At 39.7% G+C, this 22,850-nt stretch overlaps 1 protein-coding gene and 1 pseudogene across 3 annotated transcripts in view; one reads left to right on the forward strand and one right to left on the reverse strand.

Moving 5' to 3' along the window:
* LOC131158292 (probable RNA-dependent RNA polymerase 5) overlaps window positions 1-22,850 on the reverse strand; it is a 155,708-nt gene that overhangs the window by 56,053 nt on the left and 76,805 nt on the right. For all 3 annotated transcript variants that reach the window (XR_009137442.1, XM_058113054.1, XM_058113052.1), the window contains 2 exons: window positions 7,699-7,850; window positions 6,080-6,302 (listed from right to left, as the gene is read on the reverse strand). Coding sequence is in view for 2 of the 3 variants with exons in the window: in XM_058113054.1 (XP_057969037.1) it covers window positions 6,080-6,302; window positions 7,699-7,850 (375 nt within the window). In the remaining variant the exon portion in view is untranslated. The remainder of the gene's footprint in view (window positions 1-6,079; window positions 6,303-7,698; window positions 7,851-22,850) is intronic.
* Window positions 11,022-21,462, forward strand: LOC131157696 (pyrophosphate-energized vacuolar membrane proton pump 1-like; annotated as a pseudogene).

Below are 22,850 nucleotides of genomic sequence, written 5' to 3' on the forward strand. Positions count from 1 at the left end.
TTGCCAGCCTTCATTGCTGAATTTTCTTTTCCTTTCAGCAGTCATAGCCTCTAAAACCTAGGCCTCACTGCCTTAACTCTGTTCAGCCTCCATTATGCCTGAAATTTCCATCATGGCCAGACCTGAACCTGTGGTCAACACCAAAACTGAAACCACGGCTTTGGTTGCTGCTAATCCTACTGTTTTGGCTGCTGCTAATGCCTCTGTACAGCGGTCATATCCCAATCAAAAATCTCGAGTATGGTGTGACTATTGTAATAAGCCACGCCATACCCGAGAAACCTGCTGGAAACTACATGGAAAACCAGCAAATTGGAAGAGCAGGAAACGTGGACCTAGAAACAACCAAGTGATTCCTAGAGCAAATGAAGTCCAGACCAATGTTCTAAGTTCAGAGAAGATGGATCAGCTTCTTTAACTGCTGAAATCCAATCTGATATCCGGTACTTCTATTGGTTCCTTGGCCCAAACAGGTAATATGTTGAGTGCCTATTCCAGCTCTTTAGCCTTTGCACCATGGATTATTGATTCAGGTGCATCCAACCATTTGACTAATATAACTAATTGTTTCAATCTTATTATCCTTGTCCGGGTAATAAAAAGGTTAGGATTGCAGATGGGAGTCTTTCATCCATTGCAGGAGCAGGTTCAATTAGAATTTCCGGGAAAATAGAATTAAAATCTGTCCTTCATGTTCCTAAACTTACTTGCAATCTTCTGTCTGTTAGTAGATTATCCCGTGACTCTAACTGTCGTATCATATTCTTTGATTCTCACTGTGAATTTCAGGACTAGAACTCGGGGGGCGATGATTGGCAGTGCTAGGATGATCAATGGCCTTTATTATTTTGATCATACCCTATTCAGCAATAAACAAGCTCAAGGCTTGAGTGGTAGTACTAGTTCAATCCATGTGCGTGATCAAATAATGCTTTGGCATCGTAGATTAGGGCATCCTAGTTTTTCTTATTTAAAATATTTGTTGCCTAATTTGTTTAAAAATTTGAATTATACTTCCCTTCATTGTGACGTGTGTCATTTATCAAAAAATCATCAAGTTCCTTATATTTCAAAAGGCTACCACGCATCAAAACCTTTTTATTTGATTCATAGTGATGTTTGGGGTCCCTATAAGGTTACCTCCTTATCCGGGAAAAAAAATGGTTTGCGACTTTTATAGATGATCATACTCGGATTTGATGGGTATATTTGATGAATGAAAAATCTGAAGTTGAAATATTATTCAAGAATTTTTATAGTATGATCGAAAACCAATTTCACACAAAAATAAGCATACTTCGTACAGATAATGGTACAAAATATTTCAACCAAGTTTTGGGAAATTTTTTGAAAGAAAAAGTGATTCAACATCAATCCACTTGTCATGACACCCCACAACAAAATGGCATCGCTGAAAGAAAAAATCGTCATTTACGTGAGGTTGCACGGGCTATAATGTTTTCAATGCATATTCCAAAATATTTATGGGGGGATGCTATTCTAACTGCTTGTTACCTTATTAATAGAATTCCTACCCGTGTGCTGCAGTATATCACTCCTTTGGCATGCCTAAAAAAATCCTTTCCTGATAATAGGATAATTTCTGATCTGCCTCTAAAAGTATTTGCATGCACTGTTTTTGTTCATATTCCAGCTCACCTTAGATCTAAACTTGATCCTAGGGCTGAAAAGTGTGTGTTTCTTGGATATGCTCCCAATAAGAGAGGGTATAAATGTTTGAATCCAAAAACAAAAAACAAAAAAAAATAAGAAAGCAAAAAAAAATTCACATCAGTATGGATGTTGTTTTTGTTGAAAATCAGTCTTACTTTAACCAAACTTATCTTCAGGGGGAGAAATAGAGTAGTGAAGATCAGTTTTGGAAAACTTCTATACCAATGCCTAATGTTTTCCTTGACATTGAGATCCCTATACAAAACAATCAAGGAACTGAAATTTTAAATCGTGAAAAAAATGGAAATCCCAATCTGCCTATACAAAGCATAAGGGAATCACAAACAAGGGGAGAATTGCTACAGAATAATCCCTCTTGTGAGCTTCGTATTCATACGAGAGGCAGCTATCGTTCTAATACTAAGGATCATCCCACAATTTCAGAGCATAATCAACCATCACCTCCAAAAACTGGTCATTAGGAAATCCCAGGTAATCCTTCTACTTAACTTCCAATTGATCAATCTACTAACCTTGATGTACCTATAGCCATTAGGAAAGGAGTTAGAACCTGTAGCACACACCCCATTGCCAAATATTTATCATACCATAAACTCTCTCATAATCATAAGGCCTTTACATCTAATATTTCTCACCTATTTGTTCCAAGGACCATTTAGGAAGCTATGGATCATCCGAATTGGAAGTCAACAGTTCTTGAAGAGATGAATGCACTACAGAACAACAGTACATGGGAAATTGTTGATTTTCCAAAGGAAAAGAAAATTGTAAGCTGCAAGTGGGTGTTTACAGTTAAATGCAGGGTAGATGGCAATATAGAGAGATATAAGGCAAGACTCATTGCAAAAGGGTTTACACAAACATATGTTATTGATTATCAAGAAACTTTTGCTCCAGTGGCCAAGATAAACTCAATCCGAGTGTCACTCTCCTTAGCTGTACATTCTAACTGGCCCTTACACCAGTTGGATGTAAAGAATGCTTTTTTAAATGGGAATCTAGAGGATGAAGTGTTTATGGAATTACCACCAGGTTTTGAAGGTAATCTTGGCAGAGGTAAGGTGTGTAAATTGAAAAAAAAAAAACTTTGTATGGGCTCAAGCAATCTCAGAGCTTGGCTTCAACGCTTTGGGAAGGCTGCAAAGGGTCATGGTTACAGCCAAGGTCAAGCTGATCACACCATGTTCTATAAGCACTCAAGTGAAGGGAAGGTTGCTGTTCTAATTGTCTAAGTTGACGATATTATTTTAACAGGTAATGACAGCAAGGAACTTAAGAAATTAAAACAGATGCTTGCTAATGAATTTGAGATTAAAGACTTGGGTGACTTGAAGTATTTTATCCGTATGGAATTTGCAAGGTCAAGAAAAGGTAATTTTGTTTCACAAAGAAAATATGTGCTTGACTTGCTTGGAGAAACAGGTTTACTAGGGTGTAAAGCAACTGAGATACCTATGTGCCAAATCTTAAACTACAACCTGCCAAGCCTAAGGAAGTAACCAATAGAGACCAGTACCAAAGATTGGTTGGAAGGCTACTTTATCTATCACATACACATCCTAACATAGCCTTTGCTGTCAGTATGGTAAGCCAATTCATGCACTCACCAGGGCCTGCCCACTTTGATGCAGTTTATAGAATTCTGAGATATTTAAAGGGAACTCCAGGAAAAGGTCTATTGTTTGAAGACCATAGACATCTACAAGTTGAGGCATACACTGATGCAAATTGGGCTGGGAGTATAACCGATCGAAGATCAACTTATTTTTATTGTGCCTTTGTTAGTGGAAATTTGGTTACATGGCAAAGCAAAAAACAAAATGTGGTAGCCAGGAGTAGTGCAGAGACAGAATTTAGAGCAGTTGCCCATGGAGTTTGTGAAGTGTTGTGGATTAAAAAATTATTGGAAGAATTGAAAGTCACTAATCCGCTCCTGTGAGACTGTATTGCGATAACAAATCTGCCATAGCCATTGCTCACAATCCAGTGCTTCATGATAGAACAAAACATGCTGAGGTCAACAAGCATTTTATAAAGGAGAAGCTGGAAAGTGGACTGATTTGTTTACCCTATATCTCTACTACTGAACAAATAGCAGATATACTTACAAAAGGACTACTAAAAGAAGCAATTTGAAAATTTGATTGGCAAGCTGGCTATGGAAGACATCTTCAAACCAGCTTAAGGGGGAGTGTTGGAAAGTTTCTGTAATTATGTAAATCTACTCTCCTTGATTATAGGAGAAATTTATGTAATTATGTAAATAATGCTGCAAATCAGGCAGCATGCTGACACTGAACATGTGCCTGAAATTCTGGCAACATGTTCTTGAAATTTTGGCAGCATTTAGGTGCTGGAAATTTGCCTGAAAATATGGCACCCACTATGTAAACTTCCTCTTTATAATGATAGCAAACCCTATGGAAGGGGAAGACATTTTGGACCAAAAATTTACAATCCGCACCCTCGCCTTATGCCCAAAATGACTCACTAGTTTTAAACCTAGGTCATTAAGGACTTTCTGCAGTCTCTCTAGACTCATCATCATTTTCCCCCACAATAGAAAAAGAAATACCCATGCTACCTACCGGATCAATGCTTACGGACAAGGGACCAAGACCCCATGGCAATCAATTATTTTCCCTGGTTAACATTGTGCATAAAAAGTCTTCACCCACTTATGCAACCTCACATATCATACTAAGACAATCTTCCTTGAGTTGCTACTATTCCTTATGGAAGCATCATCCAGAAGCATAAGGTCCTCCACAACATTGTTGAAGCCTTTTGCCACAAAATATCCTCCCCTTCAAGATCAAGATCAACTCTCAACTGGTCAACAAACAATCCTTTCTTTGATTCATACAAATTGCTCGACTCATCTTCAAAATCAAGAAATAGCTCCTCCTCTAATTCAAAAACATCGATACACCTTGGCACCTCTTTTAGATAAGATAATAGAGTAGAGAAGGCATTACTAACAGGAGTTGAGCCTTTCTCTAAAATGTTGCTAAGTCGTTCCCCATGGAAAGAGCCTTCTCCCTTTTGTCGATGAAATTTTGAAAAGTTGATCAATACACTTGTCCTCCTCCTTTTCTTTTTCTAAAAGTCCCCCACTTCTCTCACAACCATAACCCCTTGCTAACCCAAAACTCAAAAAGAGATCCACATGGAATACCCATCACCCTTGCCAATGGTGCTATCGATTGTACCTAGTTTAGAAACGCCCAAAACTTTATATTTGGACCCTTTTTAATCTCTAGCTTTTTTTTTTTGGATGGGCTCTCTAGCACTATAATGGCGCTAACTTTATTTTCCATTCCAAGAAAGCCCATAATCAAATGGCTTAACATTGCCAAAGCTTGAAAGCCAACCTAAAGGTCTAAACTTTGAATTTAAAGCCCCTTTATTAGTAGATCAAAGGGATTAGGGGATGGTTAGGAGATATTTGCCCCAATACCTCTGTAATTATGGATGTCGTACCTATCGAAGATCCTCTACCCAGTTGCTGGAGCACCTCTAAGTATGTAGGTGAATGAATGCCCCAGCATGTCACGAGCTAGGCTTCTAGCTGCCAAGAGCCTAATCGTACCCAATCGATAACTCCATCAAAGAAATGAGGAAGGATTGTCATCCTACTATGATTTCCCTTGGTGATGCATCTTTTAATCTTCACCCTCTGAAATTGTTCGCTAAGAACATCAATCTGCCCCTCCCATTTGACCTCATAGACTAGCACACCCACAACTCTGAGGATCAAAATCCCCAAAACCAGCTCAAGGCCTCAACTTCTAGCACATAATGCCCCCAACAATTTCAAGACCCACAACAAATCCTCTACAAAGATGAAAGATAGGAACCTCCCTGCGACCCAAGTGCAAAATGCATATGAATCAAGCTAATTCGCGTTTAACACATTTCGTTCCACCTTAAATAGCGAATGAACCCCCACAACAGTCCCAAAATCTCAACACCCAGTCACTAAAAAAGCATATTCTTTTTGGAAACGAGGACTTAAGTGCTTACAATTTCGAAGTAGTACAATACTTTTTAGAACACAAATTTATAGATCTATCTTAAAATAAAAAAAAATCATCAAGGGTGTAAGTGCCGCCATTGCTTCTGCACTACATCCTCCATTGATCAACCCTATCCCACCAAATGCTAAATAAGTATTCTAGCTTTCCTACTTTAAATAGTAGAGTTTCAAGCTAAATGGAGCCAAAACAGCCTCGATTGCTACATGAACAAATATGCAAATACATTCTCCAAACATCACTAAGAGTATGACAATTGATCTGAAGAAGTATATCGCTCCATTCATCCTACTTCTATATTTTCAATGAAGAATAATCTTTGCTAATATAAATATTCCAATACTCACAGAATAATGCAAACTTCATCCCTTTCAAGGGTGCCAGTAGGATCTACTGTTCCCATTAGATAAAAGCAGTCAGTAATAGGAAGCCTTCCTTCCTTCAGTCGTTTCCTATCCTCATTTGAAAAAGTTGATAGACGATACTGCATAAATGGCTCATTAAGAGGAATGCCAGATAAAATCATTCTTGCCACAATAAAATCATCCATTTCACCATAGTCCAGGGAAACTGCAAGTAAAGCAATATGGGTAAATATATAGAGGCTATATAGAATTGTCAACACATCAAGAGGAAAAAAAAAAACATAATGGAAAGAAGACATCCAAAACATAAAATTAGTATCAATAAGTAGTTTACACATTTTTTCCAGCATAGTTGTGCCTCCCAACTAAGTGCACAGTTTATCTCAAACAAGTGTCTAATTCCAACTTGGCCAACCATCACCGGCCGCGTAGATACCAGCAAGTGCCAAATTTCAACTTGGCCAACCCCCACTTAACACAAAAATACCCTCTGGAGGTTTAGGGCCTTTCACCCAAGGGAGACACAATCCGTACTTGCTCAAATTCCACAATATCATAGCCACAACACATGGTGCCAGCTATTTCACACAATAGCAATTCAACATATGCATACACAAGCTTTTTCATAGCAAGTAAAACAATCATCCTCATAAGATGAATATCTACTGCATGAAATTTCCAACTAAACAAGATATGCAGCTAGGATAACCAAAGAAACATATATGCAGTCATATCAAGTTATTAGCAATAACAAGCTTAAATCTCCCTTATTAGGATGCAACTCTATGCAAGTTTCTATCCTTATTTCCTTTGAATACCCAATATCCTTAGGTGAATAAATGAAAATTAAAAATGCCTACCTATAATTTCAACTTCTTCAAACTCTACTAAGTTTCCCTCTGAATTTTCTGTATTTCCTCTGAACTTCCCTGATTTCTGCAAAGTTATGTGTGTGCGTGTGCGCACGCGCGCATGTGCGTGTGTCTAGAAATAAGGTTTGCAGAATGAGTTTTTGATATTCTTTTCTGTGTTCAGGCTGCTCTGCAGGGCTGGATAGGTCAAGACAGCAGCTACTTTCTGCCAGCTGCTTGCCAAGTGTCTCTTTCTAGGATGGAAACATGGCAGGAATGCAGCAGCTGGCGGCAACAATGGTCCTGCAGTGCTGCCATCTGTGCGCTAGGTGTCGGCCTCTGATTTTTCAGAGCTGCCAGATGGCTGCATCTGTTTCGTAGTGCTGCCAGGTGCCACACCTGGTTTCAGCATGCCCCATCCTTCTATTTTTTTTTTCCTCTCTTTGCCCCAACTCTTATGCTGTTTATGTTTTAGCATCTCTCTTAATTTGCTTTCATCTAAGCCCCTCCTACCACTAATAAGTCAAATGGAATTCCCATTATCAGTCAACACAACTCAATTAGTGAAACATGGCTAGTATGCACTTGTTTAATGCAAAACAAAGCAAATCATGCTAATTTATCAAAGTAGTTTAAACTTATCATGGCCTAAAGGTTATGGTCATCATAGTAGTTAGAGAAAATGACAATTAAAAACTGTACATGAATGATTTACAATCCAAAAACTGCCGCTTGGACAATAAAAATTACCTCTCAGCGCTGCATGCTTACTGGAATAGATGCTCTGAGCTTCTTCCAAAGCATTCATCAGTATAGTCAAAAAATAGCGTTTCGGGACCCCTCCATAGCTAAGAAGCACAATTAAATACTTCGACAAATATGTATGTTTTTTGGGTTGGTTGCTGGAAGATGAATAAATGATGAAAATATCACCTTAAACAAATAAGACTGAATCTAAGTCACACTGGTATTCAATTATAAGATTATGTCCATAAATTTTAATATGATACTATGTCCATGAAACCAACCCCTTCTACTCCATTCTAAATAACAACCCCCACCTCCCCCAAATAAAAAGAAATAATGCATAAATAAAACAAAGAAATAAAAATATGAAGACAGGAAACCAAGTGAACAAAAGATGATACATACCTATATTGCATTCTGTAATGGACCACCAATGGAGAATTTAAGATGTTTATATTCTAGCCAAGACTTTTACCTTAGTTTGGGAGAAGTTCTGATTATTTTAGAAGTTTAGTCAATTTAGGTTTATTTTGTGTTTTTAAGCACTTTCATGTTATTTTGTCATTATTTGTTTTAGCAGGGTTTATTTCTGCAGTTATTTATTTTAGTTCTATTTTTGGCTGTCAATACTTTATATGGTATGATAACAGTTATCATATTCGAATTCCTGAATTCAAGACTCTTTTCCCTCTCTCGTCCAGGTTCTCCCTCTTCTCTTCTCCTCCTTATTCTTCCTCCTTTCTTCTTCTTCCTTCTTGTTCCCTTCTCTTTCTGTTCTCTCCCTTTTCTGTTCATATTGACTTCTCTGTTAAGTTCTTCTCTCTCTGCACTGTCCCCACTTTCTGTACAGCAGTTCCTCTATTAATTCTCTATCTCTGTTTCTTAATTTATGCTCCTTCCGTACATCAATTTGGTATGGGAGCAATTTCATTTCACCCAATCTTCCTCTTTGTAATCCATCCTTCATTAAATTTCAAATTCCTTTGACAATTTCCCTCAAAGAATCATACATAAAAACCTCAAACCACATCTTCCAACCGACTGCAAAACACTTCTACAGCCATCAACTGCTGGAGCAACAAAGTTCTCACAGTATTCGCAGAAGATAGTTTGAAGCACTGTTCATCTGCAACAGTTTTTAGAAATTGCATTATGGTCCTTGAATTAGAACACAGGATTCCAGGCTTTATTCAGTTGCACCACCATCGCCATTGAAGACAGACATGACTGGGAAGCCATCTCCTCAAATATCATCACTGTCCAATCACGAAGAACCCCCACATGCCATCAAAAAAAATTCCCAGCAGAGCCTCTTTTAAAATCCCATATCTGCCATTGCATTCTTGACACACCACCGCCACCAATTGACTGATGATTCCTCAACCCAACAGCAGCCAAAATACCATTGCCGAAGGATCCTTGCTGGCAGCATATGCACCCCCACATGCTGGTGTCACGAGTCGAGTATTTTACAACTTATGAAGGGTCGTGTGGCACTAACTAAAGCACTCTTACTTAAATAGTCAGCCAAAGATTACCGTGGTTTACCAACAAAATACATCTATAGCAGTTGAATGAAATGAAAGTAGAAGCAGAAAGCAATTCATAAAAGTAAATGGCAAGCAACAGTAATCATCAAAGCAACGTAATTCATTAAGCAACACCTCCACAAGCAACAGGTGTCTAGCAAGGGAGGAGAGTAGGGTAAACATGTTTACAATGACTAGTGAGTTTTACAATACTAATGAACAATCACCCTCCCTTAAACAACTTTCTATGCCATTCTAGCTCTATAAAACTATTTGAGTCATACTCCCATTTTTACACTAGGATAGAAGTACCCTTAAAGTAATAAACCTATAGTAGTATTTACATGATGGTAATCCATCCCACGCACATGAGACACGCAATCACGAGCAAGCATAATGCCCTGAACAAGCTTGACTTGTGACGCTCTCTCACTTATACAGACGACATCCTCGTAGACTTTGACTCTAGGTACTCTTCAACTTTGTCCACGAACGGTTGCATGTTTTCTACTGAAGTACAACTGATTTCTTAATCTCCAAGGCCTTTCAACTTCATTAGGAACTCATGCTACTTCTTCCATGATGATGTGAACTCTTTGTTTGCAAGGAAGACTTTAGCTTCTCTATTGTCGTGTTGTGTTTTCTTCATTGGTGCTCTGGTTGACTAACTTCTACTTGGATCTTCAGTATCGGCATTGAATGTGTTAGATTACCACTTTACCTAAAAGCTTAAGCTTTTAGGTTGTAAGCTAACAATGTATATCAAGCTTTAATACTCCCTTGCACGTGCAACCCGACAGCACGTGGAGAGATAAACACACAATAAATAACACCCATGATAGGGAACATAATAACATCTTTTTAAATGCACACAATAAACACGGGCAACAAGACTAGAACCCAAGACCTTCTAGTAATCAGCTCTGATACTTGTTAGATTACCACTTTAGCTAGCTTTTAGGTTGTGGGCCAACAATGTATATCAAGCTTTAATGGAATGGTTTTAAGGCACCTGACATGAAACACAAGACACATTTTCATCCAAGTTAGAGGATGAACCTCGTAAGAGGCCTTCCCGATTTTGGCCAAGATGGGGACTAGCCCTTCGTATTTGCGAAGTAGTCTCATACCTCGACTTTGTAGTGATTTGATTGTTCAAGATTGAGCTTAACAAGCACTAAGTCATCCATGTTGAAGTATAACGGACTTCTCCCCTAATCTGCCCACTTCTTCATCCACTTGGAAGCTTTCTCCAGGTAGGCTCAAGCGATCTCTACATTCTATCTCCATTCTTTGGCGAGGATGTATGCCTAGGCACTCTTTCCTCCTTACGGATCGTCCACTATGTGAGCTAACAACAACTGCTGGCTTGTAACAAGCTCAAATAAACTCTGGTTGGTTCCTAAGCTCTTTTAAGCATTGATATAGAATTGAGCCACATCAAGTAGTTGCACTCAATTCTTCTAGTTGGCATTGATGAATGGGCTCAAGTACTCTTCTAGTAGCCCATTGAATCTCTCTGTCTATCCATGCAAGTGGTAACTCAAAGAGATGTCAAGCTTTGAAATGAGAATTTTGAAAAAAAAAAAAATTTAGAAGCTGCCAGTGAATCTTAAGCTTTGGTCATTGATAATGTCTTGGTGAACACCCCAATATTTAACAATATGTATAAAAAATAATCATGTCGTCCCCTTTGCCAAACAGTATTTTGGTGTGGGTATGAAGGTACCGCACTTCCAAAACCATTCCATAACCACAAGTGTAGACCTTACATCTCCCACTCTAGGCAGGTTGATGATGAAGTCCAATGAGACATCGTTCCATGGTCTAGTTGGCAACGGTAGGGGCTCCAATAGCCTTGAAATATTCTCCCGCTCCACCTTGTCTTGTTGGAAAGTAAGACGAGTTTGGGAATAATAGATTCATTATCACACGTGTGGGGCCAATAGTACCTCTTGCTTCAACAATGTCAAAGTGCAATGCCCTCTTGAATGTCTTATCCACATGGTGTCATGACACTCTCTATGCAAAGTCTTACTCAAATCTCTAGTGTGTGGCACAAAGAGCCAACTACCATATGTCTTCAACAATCCGTTCAACTTCACTAAGCTTATGGCTCTCATATGCAACAAGATGTCCCTCCTATAACAAGACTCCTCCAAGGGCATACTCAGATGCATCTATCAGTACCTCAAAGGGTTTCATGATGTCTAGAAGAGCAAGTATTAGATCTCTCCTCACAGCATCCTTCAAGTTGTCAAAGGCTCCTCGTCACTGCTTTCGTCCAATTCCTCCCCTAACTTTTCTTCAGCAATTCTGTTAAGGAGCAATTATCCTCGAATGCCCCTCCCCTAACATTTTGGAATAATTGGCACGTCCAAGAAAGGAACACAGCTCCTTCATTGTTGTTGAGCTCTTCCAGTTTTCAATAGCTTGTGGGAAAACATGGTTAATAATTTGTATTCTATGATTTTTTTATATTTATATTGTAGCTGTAAATAATGCTGCAAATCAGGCAGCATGCTGGCACTGAACATGTGCCTGAAATTCTGGCAACATGTTCCTGAAATTCTGGAGGCATGTTCCAGAAATTCTGGCAGCATTTAGGTGCTGAAAATCTGCCTAAAAATATGGTACCAACTATGTAAACTTCTTCTATATAATAATAGCAAACCCTATGGAAGGGTAAGACATTAAGACCAAAAGATGTAGACCCTAAAATCTGACATGGTATCAGAGCCTACTACTTCTATTTTTGCCTATCTACCTCTATTACTACCTGTCTCTCTCCCTATACTCTGTTCATCCTCTGCTCTGCTGTGAGGAGAAGCAAAGCAGGACATCTTTTGCGGTTTTGATCTTTCTCTTCCTGGGTTCTGTGGAGAGCTTTAGCACAAAGAGCCAAAACTGACAGTCCTCAAATCTGATTTGGTTGTTTTGAGAGTCGTTTAGGGACACACTTCCTCTTTGTTAGGTTGTGCAGCATCCTTGGTAGGAAGCTGCTTGTTTTTATGGTGATTTTCTGATTTAAAGTCAATTATACTCTGTTTATAGTATGCTGCTGCTGGCCAGTTGCTGTTCCTAAGTTCCACGGGCTGCTATCAGCTGTACTCTATTTGTGGTTAGCTGATGATCCTGTTTTAACGCTATGTATTCGTGATTGATTGCTTACAATCTTGCAAGATTGCTGGTTGGTTTTGATTGGTGCTCAAATACTTATTACCTGTGCTTGCCCGCATTCATTTTCAGTTGCTGCCAGCAAAATGCCTGTAGTGCTGCCAGGTTGTTTATTAAATGCCTGCAGTACTATTCTGTCGTTTGCCCTGTTCTTTGTCGTTATGTTATTCCTCCTAGGATATTGTAAGCTCAGTTCTGCAGTCATCGCTACCTCTTGAAGTTTTGGATTTTGAAAGGTATAAAGTGTTGTAAGTTCTGGATATTTGAAGTCCTGAGAGCACTGTTTTGTGTTAGTGTCCCTTGCCAAAGCTGTTTTCAGTACTCTGTCCTTCCTACTTGGTGCTGTCACTTCAGTAGTTTCAGGTTTCCTTGGCATGAAAATTGCTACGTACGCAAATGCAAGGACAACCTTAGAAGCAAGAACGGGTGTTGGAAAGGCTTTTATTGTTGCATTTCGGTCTGGTGCAGTAATGGGTTTTCTCCTTGCTGCAAATGGTCTCTTACTGTTTTACATTGCTATACCATGCTGACGACTGGGAAGGCCTTTTTTTGAGGCTATTACTGGTTATGGTCTTGGTGCTTCTTATGGCTCTCTTAGGGAGAGTTGCAGGTGGTATCTACACTACGGCTGCTGATGTTGGAGCTGACCATCGCAGTTTGCTGGCCCGCCCATTCCAAGTTGGGAGCTGATCTTGTGGGCAAAGTAGAAAGAAACATTCCAGAAGACGACCCAAAAAATCCTGCAATGATTACTGACAATGTTGGTGACAGTGTTGGGGATATTGCTGGAATGGGGTCCGATTTTTTTCGGCTCATATGCCGAATCATCTTGTGCAGCTCTTGTTGTTGCTTCCATATCATCCTTTGTAATTCACCAGGATTTCACTGCCACATGTTATCCTTTGCTTATTAGTTCCATGGGTTTTCTTGTTTGTTTGGTCACCACCCTTTTCGCAACCGATTTCTTTGAAATCAAGGCTGTCAAGGAAATGGAACCATCATTGAAGAAACAACTTACTATTTCCACCATTCTTATGACTCTGGGAATTGGAATTGTTAGCTGGATTGCCCTTCCACCATCATTCACAATCTTCAATTTTGGTGCTCAGAAGGTTGTTAAGAACTGGCAGCTGTTCCTGTGTGTGGCTGTTGGTCATTGGGCTGCACTTATTATTGGGTTTGTGACTGAGTATTACACCAGCAATGCATACAGCCCCATACAAGAGGTTGCAGATTCCTGCAGGACTGGAGCTGCCACCAATGTTATATTTCGACTTGCCTTGGGATACAAGTCTGTCATAAGTCCTATTTTTGCCATTGCAATCAGTATTTTGGTTACTTTGAGCTTTGCAGCCATGTATGGTATTGCTGTGGCAACTCTTGGAATGCTAAGCACCATTGCTACTGAATTGGCCATTGATGCTTATGGCCCCATCAGTGACAATGCTGGAGGCATTGCTGAGATGGCCGGCATGAGCCACCGTATCCGTGAGAGAACTGATGCCCTTCATGCTGCAGGAAACACCACTGCAGCTATAGGAAAGGGATTTGCCATTGGATCTGCTGCACTAGTGACTTTGGCGCTGTTCGGTGCCTTTGTGAATCGTGTCGGGATTTCAATAGTTGATGTCTTGACCCCAACGGTCTTCATTGGTTTGATTGTTAGTCATCCAGGTGAATTAGCTCTCTCTGGTTCTTCAATGGCCACTACTTTCGCAATCGTGCCCAGTTTCGGCTTGTTGATGGGAATGGCAAGTGTGCTGGATACATTATGTGGCCTGTCCTATGGGGCAAAGCAGTACCACATGCTTGGAGTTCACATGCAGAAAGCCATGTTTGTGTCTTTTGCTTGTAAGCATACTCCTTGCTGTTATCTGGACAAAACACAGGATCCATTCTCATGACTCTCAGCCAAGATCCTGAAATTTCAAGGGTAACCCTACACAATATTCTCCCTTTTCTTGGGCTGGCTGTTTCTTCTGCCCTTATGGTTGTTGGGCTTTTGTGGAGCCTAGTTGTGTTTTAATTTGGATGATGACCCGACCTTTATATTAATTAGAGATTTCTATCCTAAGGTTTAGTCCATGGAGTGAAGGCTTGGGCCGTAAGGGGGTCCAGGGGCAATGCCCCCGGGAAATTTTTTTGGAGCCCATTCGGAACGGAACCCTAGGCGCAACATATAAAAAGGATTGCTTTCGGGTGATTAGGGTTCGTGTGGTTGTACCTGCGAGAGAGCGAGAGGGAGAGCATTGTATCGCCACACTCTGTGATTTCTTCCTGATAATATTGAAATCCCTGCAACTCCGTGGACGTAGGCAAAATTGCCAAACCACGTAAATATTGTCTTGTGCGTGTGATTGATTTTTCTTTGGCGTTATTTTTCTTCTATTTTGTTTCTCACAGGTTTCGGGAATTTGTTCTTTATTCCCAACAATGGTCTGCCTGGAAATGTGGTCATTTGAAATTATGGTTCTTTTCTCTGGTCTTTTTCTAAATCCAAAGTTAGAAACCTCGGTGCTTCCTATCAGCCACAATACAGCTGCAATTGTTTGGATGATCCCATTGGGACTCAGTGGTCATGTGAGCACTCGAGTTTCAAATGAACTAGGAGCTGGGCATCCACGAACAGCTCGAATGGCAGTATGTGTTGTGTTAGCAATTGCCATTACTGAGGGTGTTTTGGTTGGGTCAGTGACTCAGTGCTGATATTGATCCGCACCATTTGAGGCTATGCTTATAGCAATGAAACAGAAAGTTGCCAGATGTAGCAATTAAGTTGCCTTTTGTTGCATCATCCAACTTCCTAGATGGGATGCAGGATGTTCTTTCAGGGGCTGCTAGAGGATGCGGTTGGCAGAAAATTGGTGCAGTTATCAATCTTGGATCTTATTATCTGGTGGTTTCCGTTATTTATCAGTTCAGCCATCATTGCTCGTGGTTTCCGTTACTCTTCAGTTCAGCCTTCATTGCTGAAATTTATTGGAGCAGTTTCTGTTCTTATTTCTCCCATTGCCAGCCTTCATTGCTTGTGGTTTTCGTTACTTTTCAGTTCAGCCTTCATTGCTGAAATTTATTGGAGCAGTTTCTGTTCTTATTTCTACCATTGCCAGCCTTCATTGCTGGTGGTTTCCATTACTTTTCAGTCCAGCCTTCATTACTGGTGGTTGCCAGCCTTCATTGCTGGTAGTTTCAAGTGATCGGCCTTAATTGTTAAGAGATCACTGTTCATGTTCAGCCTTCATCGCTGAAATTTCTTAGAGCATTTCTCACCAGCCTTCATTGTTGGTGGTTGACCAAGAACTCAAATGCCCCATACCATGTCACATAGGTCCTTTTCAATACATCCCCATCTACTATCATCACCTAATAGTAGCCTAACATCAAGTCAAGTTTGGTGAAGTACTTTGCATGACTTAACTTATCAAACGAATCAGCAATCAGTGGAATAGGGTACTTGTTGCGCATTGTAACCCTGTTGACTGTGCAGTAGTCCACAAACATCCTCTGGCATCTTTGTTCTACTAAACTTGGGAACGTTTGAGTTCCCCATAACAAAAACCATCAAGTTCACCTTTGCAATCAAATTTGCAATCTAAGCCTACAAGGTCTCCACTGTATAGTGGAGGTCCTCTGACATTTCCACCATGGAACTCTAATGATGCTTTTGTAATCCCTCCAAATCATCAACATATTCAGCAAGTCTAGACATCTCTATGGCCAATCATTAACACAATCCCACAACGAAGGCAATTGAATTCATGTAGCAATTAACCAAGCTTTAATAACAACTATCAGGGGTTGAGTATATCACACCTTATGAAAAGTCCTGCAACACTAACAAAAGCACTATTTCTTAACGAGTCAGCCAAAGATTAGCACAGTTTACCAATAGAACACATTCATAGAAATTGAATGAAATGTAAGTAGAAGCAGTACGCAATTCATGGAAGTAAATGGCAAGTAGTGGTAAACATTGAAGCAATGTAATTCATTAAGCAACACTTCCACAAGCAATGTGTGTCTAGTGAGGGAGGGAAGTAGGCTAAACACATTTACAATGACTAGTGAGTTTTACAAGACTGTGAAAACACTCACCCTCCCTAAAGAGCTTTTTATGCTATTCTAGATCTGGCACTAGGATACTTTAAAATGTCCAAGGAGTCATACTCCCATTTTTACACTAGGACAGAAACATCCTTAAAGCAATAAACTCTTAGTAGTATTTACATGATGGTAATCCATCCCATGCACATGTGACAAGTGGTCACAAGCAATCATAATGCCCTACACAAGCTTGGTTCGTGACACCATGACGAACACGAATAGCTCCCAATGTTTTCTCCTGCTTTTAGAATTGCGAGAAATTGATTCCTGCTAGGATACTAGTTTTCCTTTCGAAGGATTTTTTAGAACAAGAATAACCATTCTTATTGAATTTCAGGAGACACGATTACAAGATAAATAGCACGGGAAGGCCACCAAATTAGGAAGGCCAAAAAATTAGCAAATTAAATCACCACAAAATCAGCTAATCAAATCACCAAAAAATCAGCAAATCAAATCAGCAAATCTCTAGGCTAGAAAATAGAAAACTGAAACTACTAGAAACTGAAATAGTAATTTCAAATTTAAAAAAAAATAAAATTTTCTAATTTATTCCCTAGAAATCCAACACCCACCCCCCCCCCCCCCCCCCCAAAAGTTGGAGTGTAGATATCTATCATGCCCAACTTGCTTACAAAGAGGTCAAAACTATGTCTGAAAAGTCCTTTGGTGAAGAAATCGGCTATAAAGGCATGCAAACAATTCCACTATCAATCTTTTCTTTTATGAAGTGTCTGTCAATCTCTACAATGTAGAGATTGACAGCTACATGCTTCGTGCGGTCATGTCGTACTAGATTTTAAGCAATACTTATGGCAGCTTTATAGTCACAATACAACTTCATTGGCATGTTCACCAGCATCCGCAGCTCTTCAAGACTTCTCTTCAACCATAGCATCTCACAAACTCCGTCAGCCATAGCCCTATATTCAGCTCGGCACTGCTCCTTGCAACAAAATTCTGTTTCTTGCTTCGCCATGTGACCATATTTCCCCAGACATAAGTACAATATCCTGACATGGATCTCCTGTCAATAACTAAGTCTACCCAATCTGCATCAGTGCATGCCTCTATGTTATGCTATGTGGTCTTCTGGAAGAGTAAACCCTTGCTTGGTGTACTTTTCAAGTATCTGAGAATCCGATAAATTGCTTCAAGATGTTTCTCGTGGGGTGAATGCATAAACTGGCTTACCAAACTCACAGCAAAAACAATATCGGGCCGTGTATGTGATAAGTAAATTAACTTTTCCACCAACTTTTGATACCGAGTTGTATTCATTGGATCACCTTCCTTGTCATCTCCAAGTTTCGAATTGGCATCTATTGGAGTGTCTGTTGGCCTACAACCGCTCATCCCAGTTTCCTTAAGGAGGTCAAGGACATACTTCTGTCGGGAGACAACAATCCCTTTCTTCGACCAAGCAACCTCCATTCCAAGGAAATACCTCAGAGATCCTAAGTCCTCAATCTCAAATGTTGATGAGAGGGAAGTCTTCAATCGGTTCATCTCAAGTACGTCATCTCCAATGAGAATTATATTGTCTACTACACAATCAATGTCGCTATCTTCCCATCATGTGAACGTCTTATAAACATCGTATGATCACCTTGCCCTTGAGTGTACCCCTGACTTTTAAGAAACTGAGTGAATTTATCAAACCAGGCTCTTGGTGACTGTATTAACCCATATAAAGACTTCTTCAGCTTACACACCTCTATGCCAAACTTTTCACCAAATCCTAAAGGTGCATCCATGAACACTTCTTCCTCTAGGTCTCTATTAAGAAATGCATTTTTTACGTCCAACTATTGCAAAGGCCAGTCATGATTAGCTGCAAGTGACAAAAACACTCTTATAGAGTTTAGCTTTGCGACTGGGGCCAATGTCTCCAAGTAATCAATGCCATAGGTTTGAGTGAATCCCTTGGTGACCAATCAAACTTTATATCGGTCTAGAGAACCATCAGATTTATATGTGACAGTAAACACCCATTTGCACCCTATAGTTGTCTTTCCTCTTGGGAGATCAACTAACTCCCACATGCCATTTTTTTCAAGAGCTTTCATCTTCTCGAAGACAGCCTCCCTCCACTCAGGAACTTTCAGAGCATCCTGCACAGTATTAGGAATCTCTATACAAGACAATTGTGAGGTAAAAGCACAAAAAACAGGTGAGAGATTTTCATATGACACATAATTGGACAATGGATGTTGGGTGCAAGACCTCACACCCTTCTGGACAGCAATGGGAAGTTCAAAATCATCGAACTCAGGATTGGAACCAAACTCGAGTTCAGAACTAGAGGACTCTCGAAGATGAAATGGACTAAACATGAGGTAAAGGCTCAGTGAGGGCATTACCTAGAGGGTTTATGGATTCTGGACAGTGTAAATGATTGAGAGACCCTTTCTTTCGAGTTGTCCTCTGTTGCAAGTAGACAATGTCAAATGGTACCAATGCTGTGGTGTTTTTTCTATTTCACCTTTGTTAGTCATTATAGGATCATGAACACCATGAGATGGCACTGTAGGAAGACCTGCCTTTTCATTACCTAAATAACTCGACTCACTTTCTCTTGGTATAATAAAGCTTGGGTTTACAGGTTGAATAATCAAAGTTGGAGAAGGATCATTTTGCGACTCTTGTGTTTGGAAAAAATCATGAAACACAGCCAAATCTTTCTTTTGGTCCCCCCCCCCCCTCCCCTTCTCTGAAGATTAGGCATAAAATAGGGATCTAATTCAAAGAATGTAACATCCATGGTAACAAACATTTTTTTGGAAATGGGTTCAAAACATTTATACCCCTTTTGAGTGGGAGCATAACCAACAAACATACATTTTGTGGCTCAAGGTTCAAGATTTCCTCGATTATGACTATAAATATGAACAAAAGCGGTACAACCAAATATCTTTAGTGGTAAAGAAGAAGATAGCCAATTTGTTGGATAAAACTTATGAAAAACATCAAAAGGTGGTTCAAATCTTAAAACCTTATTAGGCATTCTATTTATGAGATATGTAGCAGTGAGAAGGGCTTCACCCCAAAGATATTTAGGTACTTGATTGGTAAAAAGCAATGCTCGAGCTACTTCCAATAAGTGTTTGTTTTTTCTTTCAGCCAAACCATTTTGTTGTGGAGTGTCAACACAAGAGCTTTGATGAACAATTCTTTTTTCAAGAAAAAATTGGCCCAAAATGTTTTTGAAATATTCTCAACCGTTATCACTCCGCAATATTTGAATATTTTTTTGAAATTGTGTTTGTACCATGGTGTAATTTTTTTAAAAAATTGTTTAAACTTCAAATTTTGCCTTTACCAAATAAACCCAACTTAATCTCGTGTCATCATCAATAAAGGTCACAGACCATTTTTTTCCAAAATACGTAGATGTTCTACATAGGCCCCAAATATCACTATGAATCACACAAAATGGTGCAGTTGGTTTGTAGCGTTGGGTGGAAAAGGATGCATGATAACGTTTAGCAAATTGACAAAATTCACACTGAAAAGAAGATGGGCTTTTATTCCGAATTAAATTGGGAAACAAGTATTTTAAATATTGAAAACTAGGATGGCCTAACCTATAATACCAAAACATGATATCATTATCTTTGAAAACAGAAAAACAATTTAAGCAAGTACTTTGACATTGTCTACTCGAGTTAGTTCCATCGTCAAAATAATAGAGTCCATCTTTTTCCTTAGCACTGCCAATCATCTTCCCCGTGGTCAATTTCTAAGACTCACAATAAGAAGAGTAGAAATTAGCTTGACATTGATGATTAAAGGTAATTTTACTGATGGACAACAAATTGCAAGACAAATTTGGAACGTGGAGCACATCATGGAGAGTTAACAGTGAAGTGAGTTTGATAGTTCCTATCTCGAAAATTACCAAGAGTGAACCATCAACAATTTTAACCTTTTTATTGCCTGCATATGGACTATAGGATGAGAATAAATTGGAGCAACAAGTCATGTAACGCCTCGAACCCAAAGCTAGGGTCTGGAGTGTTATTTGAAATATACCTCTGATACCACCTCCTGACACCCCGAACCCGCCAAGTGGGGCCCGGGTGCCACGTGTTTCATTTACCTAAGCCCGACTCTATATCAGTTATGCAGCAGAAATAATAACAATTCTTCCATAATATACCGGAGTTTCTACATCTATACAACCTTAAAAGTATAAATCAACATCCAATGTTCACAACCATTCACAACTCTGAAAACATAAATATATTACAACCCCAATTATGTTTTCAGAGTTGTGAATGGTTGTGAATACTGGATGTTGGTTTATACTTTTGAGGTTGTATAGATGTAGAAACTCTGGTATATTATGGAAGAATTGTTATTATTTCCGCTGCGTAACTGATTTAGAGTCAGGTTCAGGTAAATGGAACACGTGGCACCCGGGCCCCACATGGCAGGTTTGGGGCGTCACGAGGTGGTATTAGAGGTGAATTTAAAATAACACTTCGGACCCTAGTTTTGGGTTCGGGGCGTTACAAAATGTTATCAAAGCCATTACCCTACTGGAAGTGTGATGAGATTCACATCGCCTGGGTTTGGAAATGTGGGTTCGCAATGAGGACATTGCGTTCTATAAGTGGGAGAGAATGTGATACCCCGTGGAAAAAAGGCTTAAAAAGGATTAGATGTTACTACCCATATCAACAAGGTGCACCTTTCTTTTCGGGAATCTTCCCATAAGAACTCCACGGTTAAGCGTGCTTGGCTTGGAGTAATCTTGGGATGGGTGATCTTCTAGGAAGTTTTCTCAGGAAGTGTGTGAGTGAGGACAAAACATACTGAAAAGAACACGTGTTGGTCTGTGGGGCCAGTCATTAGTCCGATAAAGTCCGCCCCCTATTGTCTGTTGCAGGTGGAGGAGGAGATACGTAGTGCTTCCTGGCAAACCCAGGTTGGAGCATTACTAGTCATATGATCAGTTGCGCTAGAATCAATTATCCAATAATGAACAAAATTAGGAATAACACCTAAAAACGCAGTAACAAGAGAGTTACCCTTCTGTACCGAAGAACAAGAGGGAGTTAAGGATAGTTTTGGAGATTGAAACAATTTGTACAGGTGCTCTAATTGCTCCTTGGTAAAAGGGACTGCATCCGAGTTGGTAGAAGGCTCTTGAGTCTCTTCAGCAGTGGCTTGGTAGGCGTAACTGTCATGTTTGGATTTTGGCTTCCAATTTGCTGGTTTACCATGAAGCTTCCGACACGTCTCCTTCGTATGCCACAGTTTTTGCAATGCTCGCACCATGGTTTCTTACGCTCATTGAGTTTTGTACCGTGAGATAAAAGGCTGAATTCTAGGAATAGTAGTCAGAAAATACAAACTTGGGAGGATTGGGTGGAATGGTTTCGAAAGTACTGGAAGAACCGGCAGGATTTCTTTGTGCGCTGGGCTCTGATACCATGAAGGATTTTTTAGAAGAAGAATAACCATTCTAATTGAATTTCAAGAGACACGATTACAAGATAAATAGTAGAGGAAGGCCACCAAATTAGGAAGGCCACAAAATCAGCAAATCAAATTTAGCAGATCTCTAGGCTGAAAACAGGAAACTGAAACTACAAGAAACTGAAATAGTAATTTCAGATTTTAAAAAATAGAATTTCCTAATTTATTCCCTAAAAATCCGACAAAAAGTATATAATAAATTAAACTACTTAGTGTAGTAGCAGTGCTAAATTAGCCTCTACTGCATACTGCCTACCCTACTCAAGACTGAAGCACTCATTCTTGCTTAAAATTTATAATTGAAATAATAATAATAGGGGAACTGGAACTCTGTAAGGAAGAAAGCATACCCGACAGTGAAGACTGGCTGAAATGCCGAATGGAGTGAGTTTCACCTCCAAATCCTCAAATTTATTCTTGTTTACGAAAGATTCCACAATCTCTTTGTAGAATGTACCCTAAACTTCCCCAAATAGCAGCAGTTTTGCCAAAACTTTGTGAAATTTTCCAAAGACCGTACAGCCAAGTCAGCCGACCTGCAGAGCACTATTTCAAACAAGAAATCGAAGCTAGTTTTAGGTGTTTCTAAGCTTCAGATCAGTATATCTAAGCTGGACAAAAGATAGGAGAGGGGGAAAGGCAGCAACACACAAAGAAAAGCTGATGAAATGAAGCTGATTGGAGGATATAAGGTGTCGGCTGGCTGTAACAGTGCGTAACGGTGGTTACAGACATAACAGAGGTGTAACGCCTGTTATAGGCTGTTACAGCCGTGAATTTAAAGCTCGCCGCATTAGCAGCCTGTAACAGTATTAGAGCCTTCAAAATCAGTTACGCAACGGCCGTTACGCTACTATT

Source organism: Malania oleifera, chromosome 6 (genome assembly GCF_029873635.1).
Source record: "Malania oleifera isolate guangnan ecotype guangnan chromosome 6, ASM2987363v1, whole genome shotgun sequence".
In the NCBI taxonomy this organism is placed as follows: Eukaryota; Viridiplantae; Streptophyta; class Magnoliopsida; order Santalales; family Ximeniaceae; genus Malania; species Malania oleifera.